The sequence below is a fragment of the Notothenia coriiceps genome, unplaced genomic scaffold (genome assembly GCF_000735185.1).
Source record: "Notothenia coriiceps isolate Sejong01 unplaced genomic scaffold, NC01 NC01_scaffold00037246, whole genome shotgun sequence".
In the NCBI taxonomy this organism is placed as follows: domain Eukaryota; kingdom Metazoa; phylum Chordata; class Actinopteri; order Perciformes; family Nototheniidae; genus Notothenia; species Notothenia coriiceps.
In genome coordinates, this window is record NW_011369947.1 from 13,069,809 (window position 1) to 13,088,667 (window position 18,859).

At 41.4% G+C, this 18,859-nt stretch overlaps 1 protein-coding gene across 3 annotated transcripts in view; it reads left to right on the forward strand.

Moving 5' to 3' along the window:
- The window catches only part of ripor1 (RHO family interacting cell polarization regulator 1), a 22,914-nt gene extending 4,068 nt beyond the window's left edge, over nucleotides 1–18,846 (forward strand). For 2 of the 3 annotated variants that reach the window (XM_010794849.1, XM_010794850.1), the window contains exons 2-17: nucleotides 150–237; nucleotides 663–796; nucleotides 916–994; nucleotides 1,113–1,136; nucleotides 1,215–1,268; nucleotides 10,830–10,979; nucleotides 12,342–12,405; nucleotides 12,490–12,533; nucleotides 12,622–12,747; nucleotides 13,283–13,431; nucleotides 13,551–13,659; nucleotides 14,404–14,535; nucleotides 15,690–16,280; nucleotides 16,489–16,727; nucleotides 16,896–16,986; nucleotides 17,380–18,846. In XM_010794849.1, the coding sequence (XP_010793151.1) occupies nucleotides 705–796; nucleotides 916–994; nucleotides 1,113–1,136; nucleotides 1,215–1,268; nucleotides 10,830–10,979; nucleotides 12,342–12,405; nucleotides 12,490–12,533; nucleotides 12,622–12,747; nucleotides 13,283–13,431; nucleotides 13,551–13,659; nucleotides 14,404–14,535; nucleotides 15,690–16,280; nucleotides 16,489–16,727; nucleotides 16,896–16,986; nucleotides 17,380–17,490 (2,055 nt within the window). In that variant the 5' untranslated portion in view covers nucleotides 150–237; nucleotides 663–704 and the 3' untranslated portion in view covers nucleotides 17,491–18,846. The remainder of the gene's footprint in view (nucleotides 1–149; nucleotides 238–662; nucleotides 797–915; nucleotides 995–1,112; nucleotides 1,137–1,214; nucleotides 1,269–10,829; nucleotides 10,980–12,341; nucleotides 12,406–12,489; nucleotides 12,534–12,621; nucleotides 12,748–13,282; nucleotides 13,432–13,550; nucleotides 13,660–14,403; nucleotides 14,536–15,689; nucleotides 16,281–16,488; nucleotides 16,728–16,895; nucleotides 16,987–17,379) is intronic. The other variant, XM_010794851.1, reaches the window with a different exon arrangement.
- Nucleotides 18,847–18,859: the final 13 nt, after the last annotated feature.

Sequence of the window (18,859 nt, forward strand, 5' to 3'; positions counted from 1 at the left end):
CCCCCCCCTTTCACAATTTTTCTTTCTGTGACTTCTGTAATTATGAGAGTCCTATATAATCACAGAGCCGGAGCACTGTCAGGTACAGTGAGGTATGAAGTAAAGTGTGACATTTCTGTCCATAATGTCTCCTTTTTGTGTAATTACAGGACATGTCCTTGGGTTTGTTGAAGCCACAGCGCTACACTCAACTCTCCAAGCATGCTAGAATAGTGACAATCGCTCTCCACTCCGCAGGTGAGCAGAAATCTGTCTGTCTCGCTCTATGTCCTTGCCGTCATTGTAGCAAAGTGATAAATAAAGCATGATTTAAAATAAAAAATAGCATTCAAAATAGAATAGACTCACGTAATGTTGCTATTTTATTTGTTTGGACTTTATGATTAAGGATTAGACTATATAGGATTGTTAGTTTTTTTTATCAAAAAGTTAAAATATAAATCCTATAAGTATGATTCAAGTATGTTTAAGTGCCTTTTTAAGAGTTTCAATCATATCTTTAGGATTATGAGGATAACATTGTGTATCACATTTATTTTGGCCTGGATGATATTTCCATTTCTTCCCATGCCAGTTTTCTTGCTGCCTATTTTGAATGTGCTTCTTGAAATAACCCTGAAGGTCTTATCAGAAACGAGCCCATGTTCCTCTCCCTCCCTCAGGCCTGTTTGATCCTAGAGAAACGTGCCTTGTAAGGAAGCAGGATGTTCACAGGCTCCACCAAACAGCCACCCACTAAAATCCCGCAGCCCGAGCGGCTGGACGAGGTCTACGCTGCCTTACGGCGAGGCTTACAGTGAGTAAACACAACGCAGACTCTGTTTGCATTGAGTCCACGCACGACTGACAGGCGGAGTGAATACGTCTGCTTTTGTAAATGAGGATTAAACAGTAATGTGTTTGTGTTGTTGTTAGGTCCTACCTGCAGGTCCACCAGCTGGAGCTTGACAGCCTGGGTCAGCAGTCACGAGAGAACAAGAGGAACGGTCGTCTGGTGAGAGCTCCTCTAGTCAAACCAGTCACTCCAGCCTGACCTCCTTTCAGTGCCAGGCTGGAAGTCAGCATGTTAATCTGACACTTTGTGATGCTAAATGCTTTATTTTGTTTTGCAGGGGTCTTTGTATGAGCTGGACAAGGTGAGTTTCATTCACATTGAAACTGTAAACAGATAAAAGAAAGACGTCCTGTATTATCATTCCTTTCTTTTTTTATAGCAAGTGAAAGCCATCGAGAGGTTTATGCGTCGACTGGAGTTCCACCTCAGCAAGGTATGTATACATAAATACATGATTAGAAAAATAGATAATCTTTTACCTTGATGCTGCACTAATCAACATTTATATTAAAACAATGGATCAAAGGACTGCACGATATTTCCCTCAGGAGTTAGTGGAGAAATCAGAGCTAAAAGAGAATTAATATTGGACTTAAACTCATTAGATGGACACAAATCAATCAATCAATGTTTATTTATATAGCCCAATATCACAAATGTTACATTTGTCTCAGTGGTCTTCACAATGTGTACAGAATATCAGTATGACAATACGACACCCTCTGTCCTTTGACCCTCACATCGTACAAGGAAAAACTTCCAGAGAAAACCCACAGTTTAAAGGGGAAAATGGGAGAAACCTCAGGGAGAGCAACAGAGGAGGGATCCCTCTCCCAGGACAGACAGACGTGCAATAGATGCCGTGTGTAAATTGAAAAGATAATACATTTACAACATAGGAAGACCAAATGTTTGGAAAGACCAAATGTTTGGAAAGACCAAATGTTTGGAAATGCATGTGTCTATAATAAGAAGATGAATCCACGAGGATGTCAGCAATCTTGTGAGAGCCATCAGGGAAGTAGTATGGTGAGAGTCAGGCAGGACCGCAGAGACTGGTTCAGCCACGGCTCAAAGTCCAGGACTCAGATCCAGTGCTCAGGATAGAGGATCCAGGACACACGACCACAGCAACAGGATTAGCCTCGACTCAGGATCCCGGCGTATATATGGACACAAAAAAGAGATTTGGGGGAAGCTGGGTTATAAAGGGACATTAAGAATGTAGCTTATTATGTTCCTTTAGTATGCTTGGTTCACTATATTAGGAAGTACATCATTGATTTAACCTGTAATGTTTAACTCAAAACGAATGACATGACAATTATTAAATCAGGCATTTTATTATTTTTGGATTTCGCTATTACTTTCTAAATAATCATCACTGCTCATTATCAAATGAGGCAGGTATTCAGGTAGTTAATGGATGAAATTGGATGGATGTCCCTTGGTCCCTCCTCTTCAGCAACATCCCAACTATCACACGAGTTGTTGTCGTTCCCTACCTGTCCACCAGATGACCTCAGATTTTTTCACCTGACTTCCTCATTCCTATGCTCACATGTTCCAACTTCCCTTATCTCTCACTCACTACTTTACCATTCCACTTTGTTGGTTTATCCTCATTGCTGCATGGAGTTTTCATTAGTTGTTTGCCTGTTATCTGTCCATCACCTGCCCGCCATTTGGACTCTCAGCCTTAATAATATTAATAATAATGCATCACATTTTTAATTAGAGCGCTTTTGCAGGTGCCTGAATTATACAGAAAAACTCTGAATGAGGCACCAAGTTATAATCTGCTCCTGGCGGAGGTTTTAGGACCCTAAGCAGTGCTAACTTTATTCTACTTTGCCTTAGGCCCAGCTATGCCAGTAATAATTCCAGGTGAATTTTTTTTTGTTGAGGAAAATGGGGACAACGCCGTGATGGATAGATTTCTCTGGCCACCATTTATCCCCAGGGGGAATTTCTCGACTTTTACCCACTCAACAACCTACTTATACGTTTTTTTTCCTACGTTTTAATGAAAATTGTATTAACATCCTCTTTTTCGGGATAGGTTATTTAAAATCCCAAAAGTAAATAATTCTACATTTTCTAAAATAAATTATCAGTATGCTTCCCCATTGGGACTGAATGCACCATTTACAGAAACCCTTTTCACTCTTTTCAAAGTGTTGAAAGACCATCTAAACGTCCCCAGCAATTTCTAAATAAATAGATGCCCGTCCTGAAAAATTAGGCTACCTTTCACCCAGCCACTGGAAGGAACCCAAGTAAATCCTCCTGTGCATAGAGCCTTTTTAAATCATCCCTATTCAACCCCAGGGTACGTCTGGTTGACAGCCCTATGAAGGATAATTCCTCCCAAAAGCCCTTTCATTTACTCCTCCATCTGCTTGACACACTTCATTGTAAAAAAAAAGTAACTGTGAGAGCGCAGTTCAGATCAATTCCTTTAAATTACAGGACACAGTTCCGATTCTGGGGGAAGCCTGAGAGGTTATTAACTTCTCCCCTGAATTTCACAGGTGAACAACACCAAAGCTCACCTCCCTTGCATCGTGGCTGCAGGCCAGCTGCTGGTGTACATGCAAACATGGAGCAGTTTGTCCTTGTTTTCCAAAGCCCATGAATCTTGCAATGCGGAGGAAGTTTTGATCCATACCGCGCCAAGTATTCGCAAGGCAGCCTGGTGTTCCATCACCAAAATACAGCGTCTGTTTCTCTGCCCGTGCCTGATGTGAGGGAAGTCTTTTTGGATCTTCATTATTAATTGAATTAAAGGGAGGTATTCTTGGAGAAAGGTGAGTTTCCTGGAGTCCTGTAAAAAAGAATTATGTTATGGATGTGCCTTGAGATTCTAGCAAACTATGGAAGTGGAGCCCCATCAAACTGTCCTGTAACCGATAAGTACGATTCAGCTCCACACTCGGACCGCCCACCACCTCCCGCTTCCTGGTGTAAATACAACCAGCCCTGGACCAGGAGATGCTTTTAGCTTCTGCAATAGCTATCAAATGTTCATTGTCCTCCCATGATAGAACTTGACGGATAGTGGACTGGTTTCCTAATAGAGACTATTTGTAGACCTGCAGGAGGAACAGTGGGCAGTTATGATGAACCCACCAGTTTGGGAACACATTTGATCTGCTCAAAGGTGTCAATTCCTAAACAGCGGGTTTTTTTAATCCAAAAGCCCTGTGCTCTGCGGCTCACCCTCACCTATATGCAGGGGCTTATTCTGGCCAGGGCAAAAAAGATTGTTGACAGTATCCAGTAAAAAAAACCCTGCATATTGGGACATATAAAAAGCCTACGTAAAAATCGACCAGTATTCTATTGAAGTATTAGCGACATACCCAGTTCAATTCATGCAGTGACATTACCCTTGTCCACTTATCTCTTATATTGTTCGTTTGGATGGTTAGCAATTCTTCAAGGAATGTTATGACGAACGCGCCTTGGTGTAATTGAGTATACTCTGAACTTAAGAACAAAGATACAGGATCATAGCATCCGAGATAGAATCCATTCTTAGGTCCAATACCATTAAGAACAGCGAGGAAAATAGGTAAATCAAAGCAAATCTACCTGAGAAGCGTCATTGGGGATTCTAATCCCATGTTTAACATACCGTTCCTTCCATGCGATGTATGGTCGTTATTGCTTCATATTTCCTGCATCTTAGTTTTTATGAACCTATAGAGCCTGAACCAGCTATCCTGTTATTTCTCGAGCATGTCACATTCTCCCATGTAACATCAAGCTATATGGCTGTCGCGAGAGAGCAGAGAGTGTATCACGAAGTCCGTGGACCAGTACACAACTAATCCACAGACCAAATATGGATATAGTTAGAGGAAGAAGACGAATAGATGCACATTAGACAGTGAATTGTTGTACTTGGATGTGCTAATACTTCACAATAGAGAGACCCCCAATGGACTGATCTTTTTTATATCAGTAACACGCACTTTGATTATGTACAAGAGTGTCGCGACTGCATAAATAATGTCAGGTATCTACCTTCTATCAGAACGCAATCAAGAGAATCTCAACATATCCCTTATTGTTGGTTTCTCCTAGCCCTACAAAATATAAAGCCCCAGCATTTGAAGTTGATGGTTGTGAGTGCATGCAGAGCTGAGCAGCTGCGTGATATAAACATACACTACAGTCCGAGGATGTTAATATAGGAGAATTGACAACCTTGTGAGGAGATCAGCATCACAAAATGTGGAATACTTCAACCGTGAGAGAGTCGTCGCGATCCAACATAATACTGCGCAGGCCTGTTCCAATCCATGCAGAGCCAGCAAAACAATACATCTCATAAAGACAAACAGTCACTTATCGTCAGTTCCTACAATCATTCAGATGCACACACAAGCTACCAGCTTTAGCATAAGCGAGAGCCCATGTTGCAGAGCTAGCAACAATCATTTCGGGTACCACCAGAGCGTACTTGGTTTGTACATTCTCCCAAAATACCATGGAGACGGGTGAAGGTGGACTTTACACCAGATGTCGAGTAAAGACATGCAGTCTAGATGTTGAAAGCGGTATACGTGAAAGAACAGAGTGAATGGGTCACCTGTCCCAGTGTGTTCTGGGGCTTAAGAGAAAATATCATCATAACATAGGGGCCATCATCGACATATGAAATATGATTCTTTCCCCTCTGATGTGACCCATGACTAATTTCTCCCCCCCAATTTTGGATTTTCATAAAATATTTGGGTGTGTGTACGACCTAGAACTTCTATGCACTTCACTCTTGTCCCCCTCCATGACTAAATAAAGTACTAACCTGTTATATAAATCAATTAATTATTTAAGTAGTCCTCTCCAAAACTTCTCCTCCATCAAGCACGAGCAGAGAGAATCAGACATCCTCTGTTACACTTCCCCACGGGTGTGAAAACTAAGCGCACAATCCACAGCCACCTCGGCCGGAATATGCAGCGTTCACAGCGATCAAAAATATCCTCCGCATGCAAGATTCATGGGCTTGAAAACAAGACAAAACTGCATCCAGTTTGACCTACTGATAAATGCATCACAAGCAGGTCACCGGACCATGTCTGGCAGCACCATCTCAATGGTGGATGTGACAAAAAGAGAAGGAGTGACCTGGTGTGTTTGCCAACCTGTGATAACATGCCAGGAGGCACACACATGAAACACTTTAACCAACCTCTCAGCCTCCCACCACCGCCACGCCTACCCTGGAATACCTCCGGTATGGAGATCATGTCATTTCAAATGAGAGGGTGTCCGAAATTCTGACACTCGCGTCTCTCCACACACGTACGCATTGATATTTCATATGCTCATAAGAAATGGAAGGAAAAGTCTGGTTTGGCCTTGTTGCTATTAATGTAACTAGTATTTCATAATTGTTTATGTCAATGGAAAAGAACACAGACAAAGACCAAGGAGGTGTATATAAGAAAGCGCTTTTGTGCTGCAGGCTAAGTATTTTCACTGCAATCAGTTGGAGGCCATTTCAACAGACAGTACACTATGGATATCGAATATGATGTATAGTAATAAAAGGGGCCCATTTACGCAGGACTATGTAGGATGAGCTTGGTCCTTTCGCATGTTGGCTCGTAGATAGACTGAACAGGTTGAAGTGGTTAAGTTCAGATGGTGACCTGTTACTACAAGGAGAATGAATGGAAAGATAACCACTATCTTTGGGCTAAAGTGACATGGAGGAAAGTGGTATCGATCTCAAATAACCCTGTGATATCAACAGTTATTATTTAAATAAGTTGACCTGGAGAAGCACAGTTTTTTACTACACTAATAGGGAATTAATGGATATATCGTTTTGATTATATGTAATTCTACAAATAGCAATTTGCTCTGAACTAAGATATGGTATTGAAAATAGAAAAGAAGATGAGAGGAAGGATAAAAAGGAGGTTTTATTCCATTTGGTTCTTGAGAATTACCCTTTTTGTGGAACAACAAGTCATTCTTCGAGATTGATGGTCGAACAATTACCATTCACTCGTACGTGACTGTTAGGACCGAAAGGAGATCTGCCGAAGCAAGCCCCACTCTGCGAGGAGAGCGAGAGACACAATGAAAGATAAGGACGTAATGAAATTAAGGAAGGACGTAGAATAATAATGTTTTAGTGGTTTAATCTTGTTCATTGAATAGGAAAAATGTAGACATACTCTTCAATCAAAAAACCCTGTCTATATGTTGGTGTGATTTTTCTTTCATTCAATATTTTTATTATGGGAGATAATTTCCTTACCAAGCCCAATCCCTCGCGATAAACCGAAACGAGAAGGACATGTTATACAAATTCTAAAAATAGCTTGTTACAGACTACCAAGAAAAAATCAAAAGTGCAATGGCCTCGTTTGCCATGCATTCTAATTACACATACACAGTCCCTACAAGAAACACCCAAAGAAAGGCTTTATAAAATCATTTATAACCTACCACAACGGAATACTCTTAGTTTTTATTTTTTGCAGATTACAGAATAAGGTTGATAAAACCGCATTCAATTGTCCCCCATGCCCTATACAAGTACATTATGAATTCCATGGCTGGGACAGACACAGAAGGAAGAGATGAATCTCCCTGCAATAAGAAAGGTAAACAACACAGTAAGATGATCACGTAAATTCAAAGTTTCTCCTCTCCAGCCTATGGACCCATGACCTCATCCGATTTGATCTGCTTTGGCCCGTTACTGTGCTTTTTGCTTTTAAAACAATGATGAAAAGTTTAAACCCTAAAATAGTAGGCAAAGAACAGAGCAGACAGCGTTTTAACCATCACCAAGAAACACATTCATAGAAAAAAAAAAACTAATTTTTAATTAGTTCATGAGTTTATACCCCCTAGCAGTGGTTGTCACTTTTGCAGCATAGACCCCCATCAAAAATAGACAATATTGTTTTTAGGCATCAGCTGGTTTAGGGCCAGTTGTCCACATACTGTATGTGAGTGGCAGACAACATTTTCCACCTACTATAGCGGTCTCACATTAAAGGTGGGGTTAAAGTAGATTTGAGAAAACAGCTCGAGTGGCACGCTAGAAATTTGATAAATACAAGACCGCGGAAAGAAAATCTGCCCAACTTCCTTACCAGAGCCCCTCCTCCAACCACACAACAAACGCCACATGACCAATTCGAGGGCACGAATAAAGTTTGTGTGCACAGATGGAAGGCCTGACAGGCAGGTTAGGCCATCCAGTTAAAATGATTGCTCATGCCTTTACAGTACTACGTTCCACAGATGACATTTTTAATGTATTTATGTCAAAGCCATTTAATATATCATTGCTTATCGGGGATTGTAAGAGCATTCCCCATGGAATAACAAAAAGGTGTTCTGAATACATACATAGGCCCCCTTACCCCACCTTTAAGTTATGTTTCCATGGCACCCTAATAAAATCAATATGTCATATCAGAAAGCTGTTTGCTGAGTTTTTACTTTGATCTATATTCAGAATGATATGAACAATACCTGTTACAAATGATACTAGCTTAACAACACAAAGGATTATTGTATGTTTTAAGTCCTGTCATTTCTCATTATAGAGACAGAACTCCAGCATTGGTTTTATTGCAGGGCGACTTCATTATGGTCCACTTGAACAGCTGTTTGTTGGGTTGGATACCGGGAGCTTTCCCTGTGGCCATCAATTCACCGCAACTTAGAGAAGTCACTTGGCAGGCAAATATCAGCGCCAATAAACATTATGCAAAACCATTTGAGATATTAAAAGTTTATAACATCTTGAAGCTTTCTCATCTGAAGTGCATTTTAATGTCCTCATGTGCCCAGTAATTATTATGACAACCTGAGGATTGTACAGGGATCCAAAAAAACATATTAAAAAGCCCAAAAATGGGATGTGACTCTACTATGTAATTGTGTTGGGATGGGGTCTGAACCAACCGTGTTATGGGGTTTGACTAATGAGAACCGGTTTGTTTCACATTGATGTTGACCCATATAGCCAAAGGGTGAGCCCCCCTAAATATAAAGGGAAGGTCCTGTAATCAGAAAGGGCCCACCTCCCTCTGCCAGCAAGGTAGAGATAGGCCCTATTCCAGCCTGTTGATCCCCTTCCAGTGCCTTTTTTCAGAATCCTTCCAGCTCTGTGTGGAACACACAATCCCGTCGCATGGGGTTCCATCGCCCGGGGGCCCGCCATCCCCTCTTTCCACAACCCATATGCCCCAACACTGGCCATGCCACATCCCTGCTGCAAGTGCATTTAATTAACATTCTTTTCCTCAGCACAACCTGAAAAATACTTAATCATGTGCGTCTGCCCTCTTCCCCCAGAGGCTGAACATCTCCATCTCCTCTGCGTTACATGCACACACACGCATACAACAGCACACACGCAACACCACACTTTCTTTCTCTTTTGTCCAGCACTTTGGAAGTAATTCCTGCTTCAGTGAAACTGGTAGACAGTGCATACTTGATCCTAACATGAAAGCTAAAGCAGCTATTTAGCCCCTGTAATTAGAAGCCCGGGTAAGAGAGAAAGGGGAAGAGCGAGTGAGAGAGGCAGAAGTAATGGCGTAATCAANCACCGTTCAGGTCTGTGTGTTCTCCTGATCTGTCTCCTGGACAGGAGCATGTCCTCACTTTACTTTACTTTATTTACTTAATTACTTACTTACATACATGTTATACAATAACATACAAATAATATACATATACCTTTTTATATAGTTCATATTTTAGATGTCCTATCAATCAATCAATCAATCAATCAATCAATCAATCAATCAATCAGTGTTTATTTATATAGCCCAATATCACAAATGTTACATTTGTCTCAGTGGTCTTCACAGATTGTTCAGAATATAAGTATGACAATATGACACCCTCTGTCCTTAGACCCTCACATCGTACAAGGAAAAACTTCCAGAGAAAAACCATAGTTTAAAGGGGAACATGGGAGAAACCTCAGGGAGAGCAACAGAGGAGGGATCCCTCTCCCAGGACGGACAGACGTGCAATAGATGCCGTGTGTAAATCAAAAAGATAATACATTTACAACATAGGTAGTCCAAATGTTTGGAAAGACCAAATGTTTGAAATGCATGTGTCTATAATAAGAAGATGAATCCACGAGGATGTCAGCAATCTTGTGGGAGCCATCAGGGAAGTAGTATGGAGAGAGTCAGGCAGGACCGCAGAGACTGGTTCAGCCACGGCTCGAAGTCCAGGACTCAGATCCAGTGCTCAGGATAGAGGATCCAGGACACACGACCACAGCAATAGGATTAGCCTCGACTCAGGATCCCGGCGTATATATGGACACAGAAAAGAGATTTGGGGGAAGCTGGGTTAATCGGAACATGAGATTACACAGGTACAAACAGACAGAAAGACGAAGTAAGGTGCCCCCCCCCAACAGTCCAAGCCTATAGCAGCTAAACTAACGTGTCTACATACATGCACTCCCTTAGGATAGGTTGAGGGAAAAGGGTAGCAAGTAAGAAGTAGGAAACAGAGGTGGAGAGGCACACACAGGAAAAAAGGTCCCCACTGGAACCTGAATTTGTCAGAGGTAGGACACAAACACGACTTTAAATTAATGCTAAAGTTTCATTTATAATGGGATATTGTGTGCTGTTAAAAGCTGCCATTTTTATTTCCAAAAAATATATAGTTTTGCACATCTGATCTTTTTCATTAAATGAAAAAATGAATTAATAAAACTACCACTATTTCAATAAATATTGTCAAAAGGCTTTCTTATAATTTGTTCTGTAATTTTAAAGTTTATTTTCATCCTCAAGTATTGAGTTACACGGCCCACTATTCTTGACGTTGAGAATAAAGAACAGTGCAATCATCCATTGTTTCCTCATGCCTATTGAAAGTAGTATGTAATGTCTTGTTTTTGCATCGTGTCTTGTGTGTTCTCTGTTAAGCTCTATACAAAGAAACGATATTATTATATATGCTTCTGCAGGTAGAGGAGCTGTACGATGCTTATTGTATACAGCGACGACTGCGTGACGGAGCGAGTAAGATGGTGGCGGCCTTTAACGTGGCCGTGGGCAGCCGGGAGGCCAGAGAGAGCCTGAGTGAGGCCAACAAGGGCTACAGGGAGTGCACCGAGGTGAGCGGATGTTTCTTTCATTTTGGTGGCAAATGGCAGCTTTGTGACCTCCTCCTAGTTCCTTCATTTTAATATACATTCACAATTTTGTTGTCATTTATTATGTTGTTTATTTTGTATATACAACATTTATTTCATGTCAGTCGGTTCCAAGGGTGTAACTTTGGTTTGAGAAGTGGGGGGGACACAAAACAGGGTGTCCTCCGCAATGAAACATTGTTCTCGATTTAATTCCATTTCCTGCCTTTCTACACATATAGGGACTATGGTGTTAACTAATCCAAGAAAAATGTGTAGTGTATATAATGAGTGTGCAAACTTATCTATCCATGAACCTGTTTTATTTGGGATGACCTCACATCCTATAGAGGGGTCCGGGGGCATGCACCCCCGGTAAGATTTTTTTCTTTAAATTGAAGTTAAATGCATCAATCTGGTGCACAAATTAAGAGATTTATGGATACAGCTCTCAACACTCATATGAAACAGACCTGTATATATTTCAATACTCCAAAAACCATTAAAATATTCTCACAACCAATAACACATCATTGATATACTCCTCTCTCCTATCTTTATCTTACCTAGTCTGCATTCTTTCTTTTTATTTATGCATATTTTACTAATCACTCCCCTTTCAAACTGTGTTTTTAATTCTTTACTGACATTGGAATTATTGTTTTACTTATTTTGAACAACTATATTAAATAGATGGACATATTTGTTTAGACCAAACCGTTTGAGACCCACTGAGATAACTTAGACTAAAGTTTAAAATATAATCACTCAGCGAGTCCTTTACCTCCCTGAGCTGATGTTACCTCAGCCTCTCAGTCCGACAGGAGAGGACTCTCCCTCTCCTTATTGTTGAAACAGCTTCTAATCTCCGTTAGCTCCGAGCTAGCACCAGATGCTAACAACAACCCACGTAACTCTCTCTGTCTCTCTCTGTCTCTCTCTCTCTCACACAAAATGCGCTCCTGCCACGCACACACAGACGCTCCTCCATGACCACTTTTAGTTGTGAAAATAAATAAAAACACATTTGAAAAGTGGGGGGGACACAAACAGGATTTTGAAAAGTGGAGGGGACATGTCCCCAGTGGAAATTACGCCCATGGTCGGTTCTGGGATCCCTCCTTTTGTTGCTCTCCCTGGGGTTTCTTAAATGTTCCCATTGATTGTGGGTTGTTGTGGGGGGGTTTTCCTTACCTCTGCGAGGGTGTTGTATGCTGTACAGTCTGTAAAGACAAATGTGTAATCTTTGACATCGGGCTATATAAATCACAGGTGATTGATGTGTGCTGTAAATTCAAATCTCTGTTAAATTATTCAAACCGATGCCTCCATCTGTCCCTGCAGCACATGTGCTCCCTTGAGAGTGAATTAGAAAGCCAGATGGGAGAATTTCATGTCAAGATGAAGGGTGAGTCACTTTCTACCACTTCCTATTTGCATCCGCTCTGCCTTCGCACAGTTCTCATTTTTCTATTCCTTTCACATGTTTCAGGCCTCGCTGGCTTCGCACGGCTCTGTTCTGGTGACCAGTATGAGGTAAGAATCATAAACACAAGGATGTAGCTACAAATTGTGACAGAGTCTGTGTTTGCTGAATCACATTCACTGTTTTTGGTTCCGTCAGGTCCTAATGCGCTATGGGCGTCAGCGCTGGAGGCTACGAGGCCGCATGGAAGTCAGCAACAAGCAGATATGGGACGGGGAAGAGAACATCTTCCTGCCTCTCGTCACAGAACTGCTGTCAATCAAGGTAAGGATTGCAGATTTAAAAAGGCATGGCTAGCGAACTTATTCTTAATGTTTGTCATTGTAAACAATTCCAATGAAAACATTCAAAGCCACAAATTCAAAGTGTTATTTTAAAGAGGCAAAATATTTACGTAAAACTGATGTGTTGCTTTTAGCAAATGTGACTCAAACAGCAGTAACTTTATCGCATTTAGTGTGGATTTTTGTTCAGCTGTGCATAATACGCATTTGTTTCTTTAGTGTGAATTTACTCAGCAATCTTGGAGGATTTGATGTGTCATTAAAAAAGGCCTTTGCTAAAAAGTGGCTACACGAGACAACAACATCCTACTGTGACTGTTTTATTACACGTTTGCATTTTATCTCTTGCGAATGCAAATGAGTTTTTAAAAAAAAATAGAAAAAGTTTTGTTTATTTGCTTGGCACAGAGTTAAGCTTTTCTGAAATAATCTCAAATTCAACGTAAAAATCCCATGGATTAACTTCGTCATTCCTTGGAAGTTCTCGCTGAGGTTTTCCTGTTTTGTTTATCCAGGTGACGGAGCTGAAGAGCCTGGCCAATCACGTGGTGGTGGGCAGCGTGTCCTGCGAGATGCTCGACCTCTTCTGCCCGCTGCCCCAGACGCTCGCCGTGGACATCAACGACCTCGGGACGGTGAAGCTGAACCTGGAGGTCACCTGGAGGTAATTAGACGTCTAATTGGCCCTTTTTATTATTATAGTTCAACGCTTTTACCATGTTTGTTCAGGTGAGTTTTGTTCAGTTTCTCACCCTTTGTCCTGCTTTTTCCTTTGTCTTTAAGTCCGTTTGATAAGGACGACCAGACGTCCTCCACCAATACAGTCACCAAGCGGCTGCTGTCCAATCAGAGCCCTCCTGACACGCCCTCTATGCGGGAGCAGGTGTTTTATGTGAGTAACATTAACTTTATTCACCTTAACTTTATTACTTTTTTTCTCTTAATGGCCAATCCTGGCCCCTGTCGTAAACCTTTAACTACTAGTAGTTGAAAGTAACTAAGTACATTTAGTCAAGTACTGTAATCTAGTTACATTTTGAGGTACTACCCTATTTATTGACACTTAACACCGCTGCTAAAATGTTTTACCGAAACCACTTGACACGCTTATATAATATTATGCAGTACTGCTTATACAGTGCAATAATAGTACACACCTTTGAAGCTTAAGGTGCATTTTGCTTATAATACTTTTACTTAAGTAACATTTTGAAGTCTGGACTTTTACCTCCAATGGAGAATTTTTAGAGTATTACTACTTCTACTTGAGGTAATGATGTGAATACTTCTTCCACCTCTGTTTGCTGCTATTCCTTTTTACATCATATAGACATTGTATATGTAATCCTCCTGATGGCCATTATTACTGTCATTTCATTGGCTTGTTCTATTTCAGCTACTCCCCCACTGTTTTGTGTGTAGCGGTAGCTCTGATGTGTGTGAGCGTGTTCGCAGAGCGCTGTGTGTGAGGACATGTGGCTGTGGGAGTGGCCTAGCTAATGGGCGGAGAATGAATGATAGCGGTAGCGCGGCGTGTGACAGCAGCATGTGTGAGCAGAGCTGTGGCCCTTGTAGCTGTTTAATAGTGGTTGAGTAGAGCTCCAATATGTCCCTCCTCTTCCTCACCTCGCTGAAGAGCGCGCCTCAGGGCAGGCCCAGGCCGAGCCGCTCGCTGGTGGAGGCGCTTCACGAAGTCATGGCGGACAGGACGGCGTCCTTACGTTGTGAATTGAGCCGCACTACACCCAGATTCACCTCAGTACAGTCGGTGTGTTGGGACGTAGTTGTAGTTTAGTTCATAGTGACCAAACCGATTGATGATATACATTAGAAAAAAATGATATTTTTTAAATCAAAATTGAAAAAGACAATCAGACATTTTGTCAGATGCAACGTGATTATATTGTTGTTGATTTTGATTATTTAATTCAAAACCAGATCATGTGTTCTGTGTATATGATTATTTTTGAGATTTGTAGCGCTTACTAAATGATCAGGGCATTTGTCAATTAATCGAGTGACTAATTACATTTTTAAGGGGGGGAATTCAAGAAAACTTTGATGATCTTGATTTAGTGTTTAAAATATTAACAATCACAGCTTTACCCAAATTGTTTATTAACAGTGCCCACATATTGCATTAAGTACAGGAGCTAAACATTTTTATATTTGTAGTTTATAGTATGAGGGAGAAAGAAGCCAGATCTAAGATTCAAGCAGCAAATGTTTGATGTGTTCAATTGATAAATCAAATCAATGAATTATGTCTGTAATTCCCTTTTTTTGTCAAAAACATGTTTTATGTCCCACTCGTCTTTTTTGTCCCACATGACACTTGATATTTCCCTTTAGTTCCACTTCGTATTGTTATCCTTGCCCATTACTAGCGTCTCTGATCAACAGTTTGAGAACTGGATCAAGGAATTTGTCTGTTTCATTGATCAAATGCACTGCATTTAACATCTGAAAGGATTTGTCAATTAATCGATTGAACAAAACACCATCTTTTTGATAATCGATTGAGTGATTTTAAAGCAAAATTGGAAGTTTTTCTCATGAGAGATGTTCTACTTTTCTCTGCTTTATATCATACTCATAGACTAGAGACAGATAGGAAAAGCAATGGCATGAAATCAATAACAGCCTCACATTTAGGAAGCTGGAATAGTGAAGCTTTGACAAACTTCCCCTTGGACTCTGAGACATTTTTCACAATTTTCTTATATTTTATGGACCAACCATTAATCCATAAATAATCTGCAGATGAGTCAATAATGAAAATAATCTTTAATTGCAACCCTAACGCAATTACATTTATCGTGATGTAATTTGATAACCAACATGCACTTAAAACCTGTGATCCTGAAGTATGTCGACATACCTTTGGGCCTTTAGTTAATATCCTCCGTGTTTCCTGTCTAGTCTCTGCTGAGGCGGCAGGGGGAAGTGGAGAACGGCACCGTCTGGTCCAACTCGTCTGAGTCCTCCGACGACTCGTCCAGCCCGGCGCTCGCTCACCACGCTCAGAAGCTCACGGCCTCCAACATGCTGCAAACCACGCTCACCTCTCAGCTGTCCTTCACGCCACACAAGTCCAGCGCCTCAACGCCGTCGCTCACCTCCAATCAGGAGGAGGACGAGACCGAAGCCGGGGAGGTTTTCTCTCAGACGGACGCGGTGCCAAACGGCCACCTGCAGACTTCCTGCTCTCACAGCGATGACTGCACCGCGGCCGATCGAGCGTCTCTCCAGTCAGCGGACCTCTCTGAAACCTCGGCAGACCTGAGCTGCTCCTGCCCCGACGTGTCCTCTGCACACGCTGTGTCCACTCAGGATTTGTCTGAAAGTGGCGTCCCAGATGTGTGTATTTCAGCAGAGGAGGTAAAACAGTCTGAGGACTTGCCAGTGCAGGCTGGACAGACTGAAGCAGAAACAAAGGACAGCACCACTGAAGCAGCAGAGGACGAAGCACCAGAGAAACACAGTCAGTCCGTCCAGGAGTCCAAACCAACGGTGAGCTTCATTCACTTCATTGTGTTTGTGAAGTTTATTCTGTTGATGGTGATTTTTAATCAATCAATCATACTTTATTTGTATAGCAGTTGTCGTACACGAAGGGTAACACAGAGTGCTTCGCAAAACAAAACAAAAAACTTAACATATAACTAAATAAAAAACACCTTATACCTTAACTTTAAACACTGCTTTGGTTTCTCCGTAGGTTCCTTTTCCAGTTTCTTCTAGTTTCAATCTAGAAGTCGAGACGGCGCTCGAAAGTTTTGACTTTCTCAACTGCTCTGACCTCGAGGAAGATGAGGAGGAAGAGGGAAAGGAGGGAGGAAATAAAGAGGCAGTAGAAGAGAAAAAGGAGGAGGATGCTGCGCAACCTGAAGAGAACCAAATCAAAATGGAGGAAGAGGAAGAAGAAGAAAAGGAAGAGAGATTTCACTCTGGAGGAAGGTCAGTGTTAGTGATCATTGTCTGCTGCTCGAGCCTGTCAAGTATTTGGCAAAAAAAAAAAATTCTATTTTCCTTCTATCCTGAATCTTGGGTTTGAAAAGTTCCCTCAGTGTCTGTTATGGTGTTTAATTTAGACTCACCATGTATGTCCCTGTTGTCTCTCTGCAGCGATGACGAGGAGGCTGACGGTCTGCAGATCCTGATGGAAGCTCCCGAAGGATTCAGGAACTCAGATGAAGATCGTTTCTCTGAATCACAGGTAATCAAACTGTCCGATTCATGTCTTTTTTTTTTAAAGTGTTTAGTATGTTCATATATTAATTTATCATAACTAACTTCAAAAGTCTCTAAAAGTTGCCATCATTGCCCATATGATTATTTCTATTTAGGAGTTTTCAACTGGGATTCATTTGCATAAAGTGTAGTGGTTGCGTTGCAGGCACAAGAGAGAGGAGAGACACTGGGGTTACAAAACTCTGAGCAGCATAAAGAACGAGTTTATTATATTAAAAAGGAATCCCTGATGATCTCATTAAGTGGAAGAATGCGTAACTAATAGATAGCTCTGAGGAAAACGGCTCCAACAATGATACCACTGTGAAACATGTCTGACGAACTTCAAAGAGAAAAACATGATTTTTTTTTTTTAAAGGAATCGAGCGTGGAGGACGTGCAGGATCTGTGTCAGATAGAAATGCCCGACGAGAAGGAAGATGACGGCGAGAAAAAGGGAGAAAATCTACCCGGTGAGAGGAGTTTGTAAACAGAGGCTGCAGCTGGTCATGTGACCACAGCACTGCAGGCGAGAGAGATGTGTCCATTTCCCTCCTGTGTTCGATCTTTCAGGAGAGCACGTGTCACATGGCCAGGAGGAGCGTCCCTCCTCTCCCAAACAATTGGCTACTACTGTCTTCTAAGGACACGGAGGAGCCTCAGCTAAACCATTTCTCCCACTCTGATCTCCTCATGCCATCTCCCCGTCACGCCGCGGATCGGAGGCCTTGAGGATGTTCCACTTTCTGCTCAGACAAACAAGCTCGTCCTCTCGGGCCGAGTTTGTGCACATATTTGCCTTGTTCTGACCAAGAACGATAAGCCTCCAGGTTTCTGCGTTTTGAAGTCCCTCTTCAAACGTCCTTTCCCTTCAACATGTTCTTCATCACGTTGCCTGAGTGAAAGCGGGATACCACTTAGTTTACACTTTAATAAACTGTTCCTCTCATGTGAAAATGTAATGTCCAAAACATTTCAGGAACAGCTTTAAGCGGCCTTGTTTTTCGGCTTTATTACAGTGCATATTTTGAAGTAATCTAATATTTTTTTTTAATGGTCTTTAAGTTCAAGTTAATAGAGTTGTTTCAATCAACAGAGTAACAATCAATCACTTACTGAGTTGCATTCAAAACTGTCAGTATTTGTGGATGTTAAACTACTTTTTAAGGTTATGATTTTCAGTGTTAAATCAGTGTAAAGCCCAGAGCTCTTTCCACTATGTGAGCATGTGATGTCTAAAGATTTACATTTTGTGCTGTGGACGCAATTTCATTTACAAAGCGGGATCTTTTAATTTACGTATCATCGAGAGCTAACTACTTAAAAGTACACGAGAGCAGAATTTACATTGAACCCAGGAAGATAAGTAATATAAGGACTGGATAAAAACACTTTGAGTTTCAGCTCAAAGCTCATCTGGTCCAACATGAAATCAACCTGCAGTGTAAACTATATTTAAACCTGCATGTGAAGCTGCCTCACACTGCCAGCATGTCTGTATAGAAGCGTGTGTGCGCCGGCTCCACTGCAGGCAGCCATCAGGTCTGCAGCTGTGTACAGAAGCCGCCTCATGGGGGCGCTATAGTCCTTCAGCATCATGCTTTACGTTGTTCTACAAAAGCCTCGACATTCAGAAAGTGCCTCAAGTGACAGAGATGTAAGGTTTTAAAATGCCACGACAGGAGAGATCAGGCTAAAGATAACAGTGTTTATTTTCTGAATTACTTTAAGAGTGTGCACAATAAGAGATATTTACTGTTTCATATAAAGAATTGTATATGTCTTGAAATGTTAAAATGTTTATGTTCAGAAATGTTTAAACTTTATAAAGGTTTCTTTAAAATGACTAGGTCTGCTGT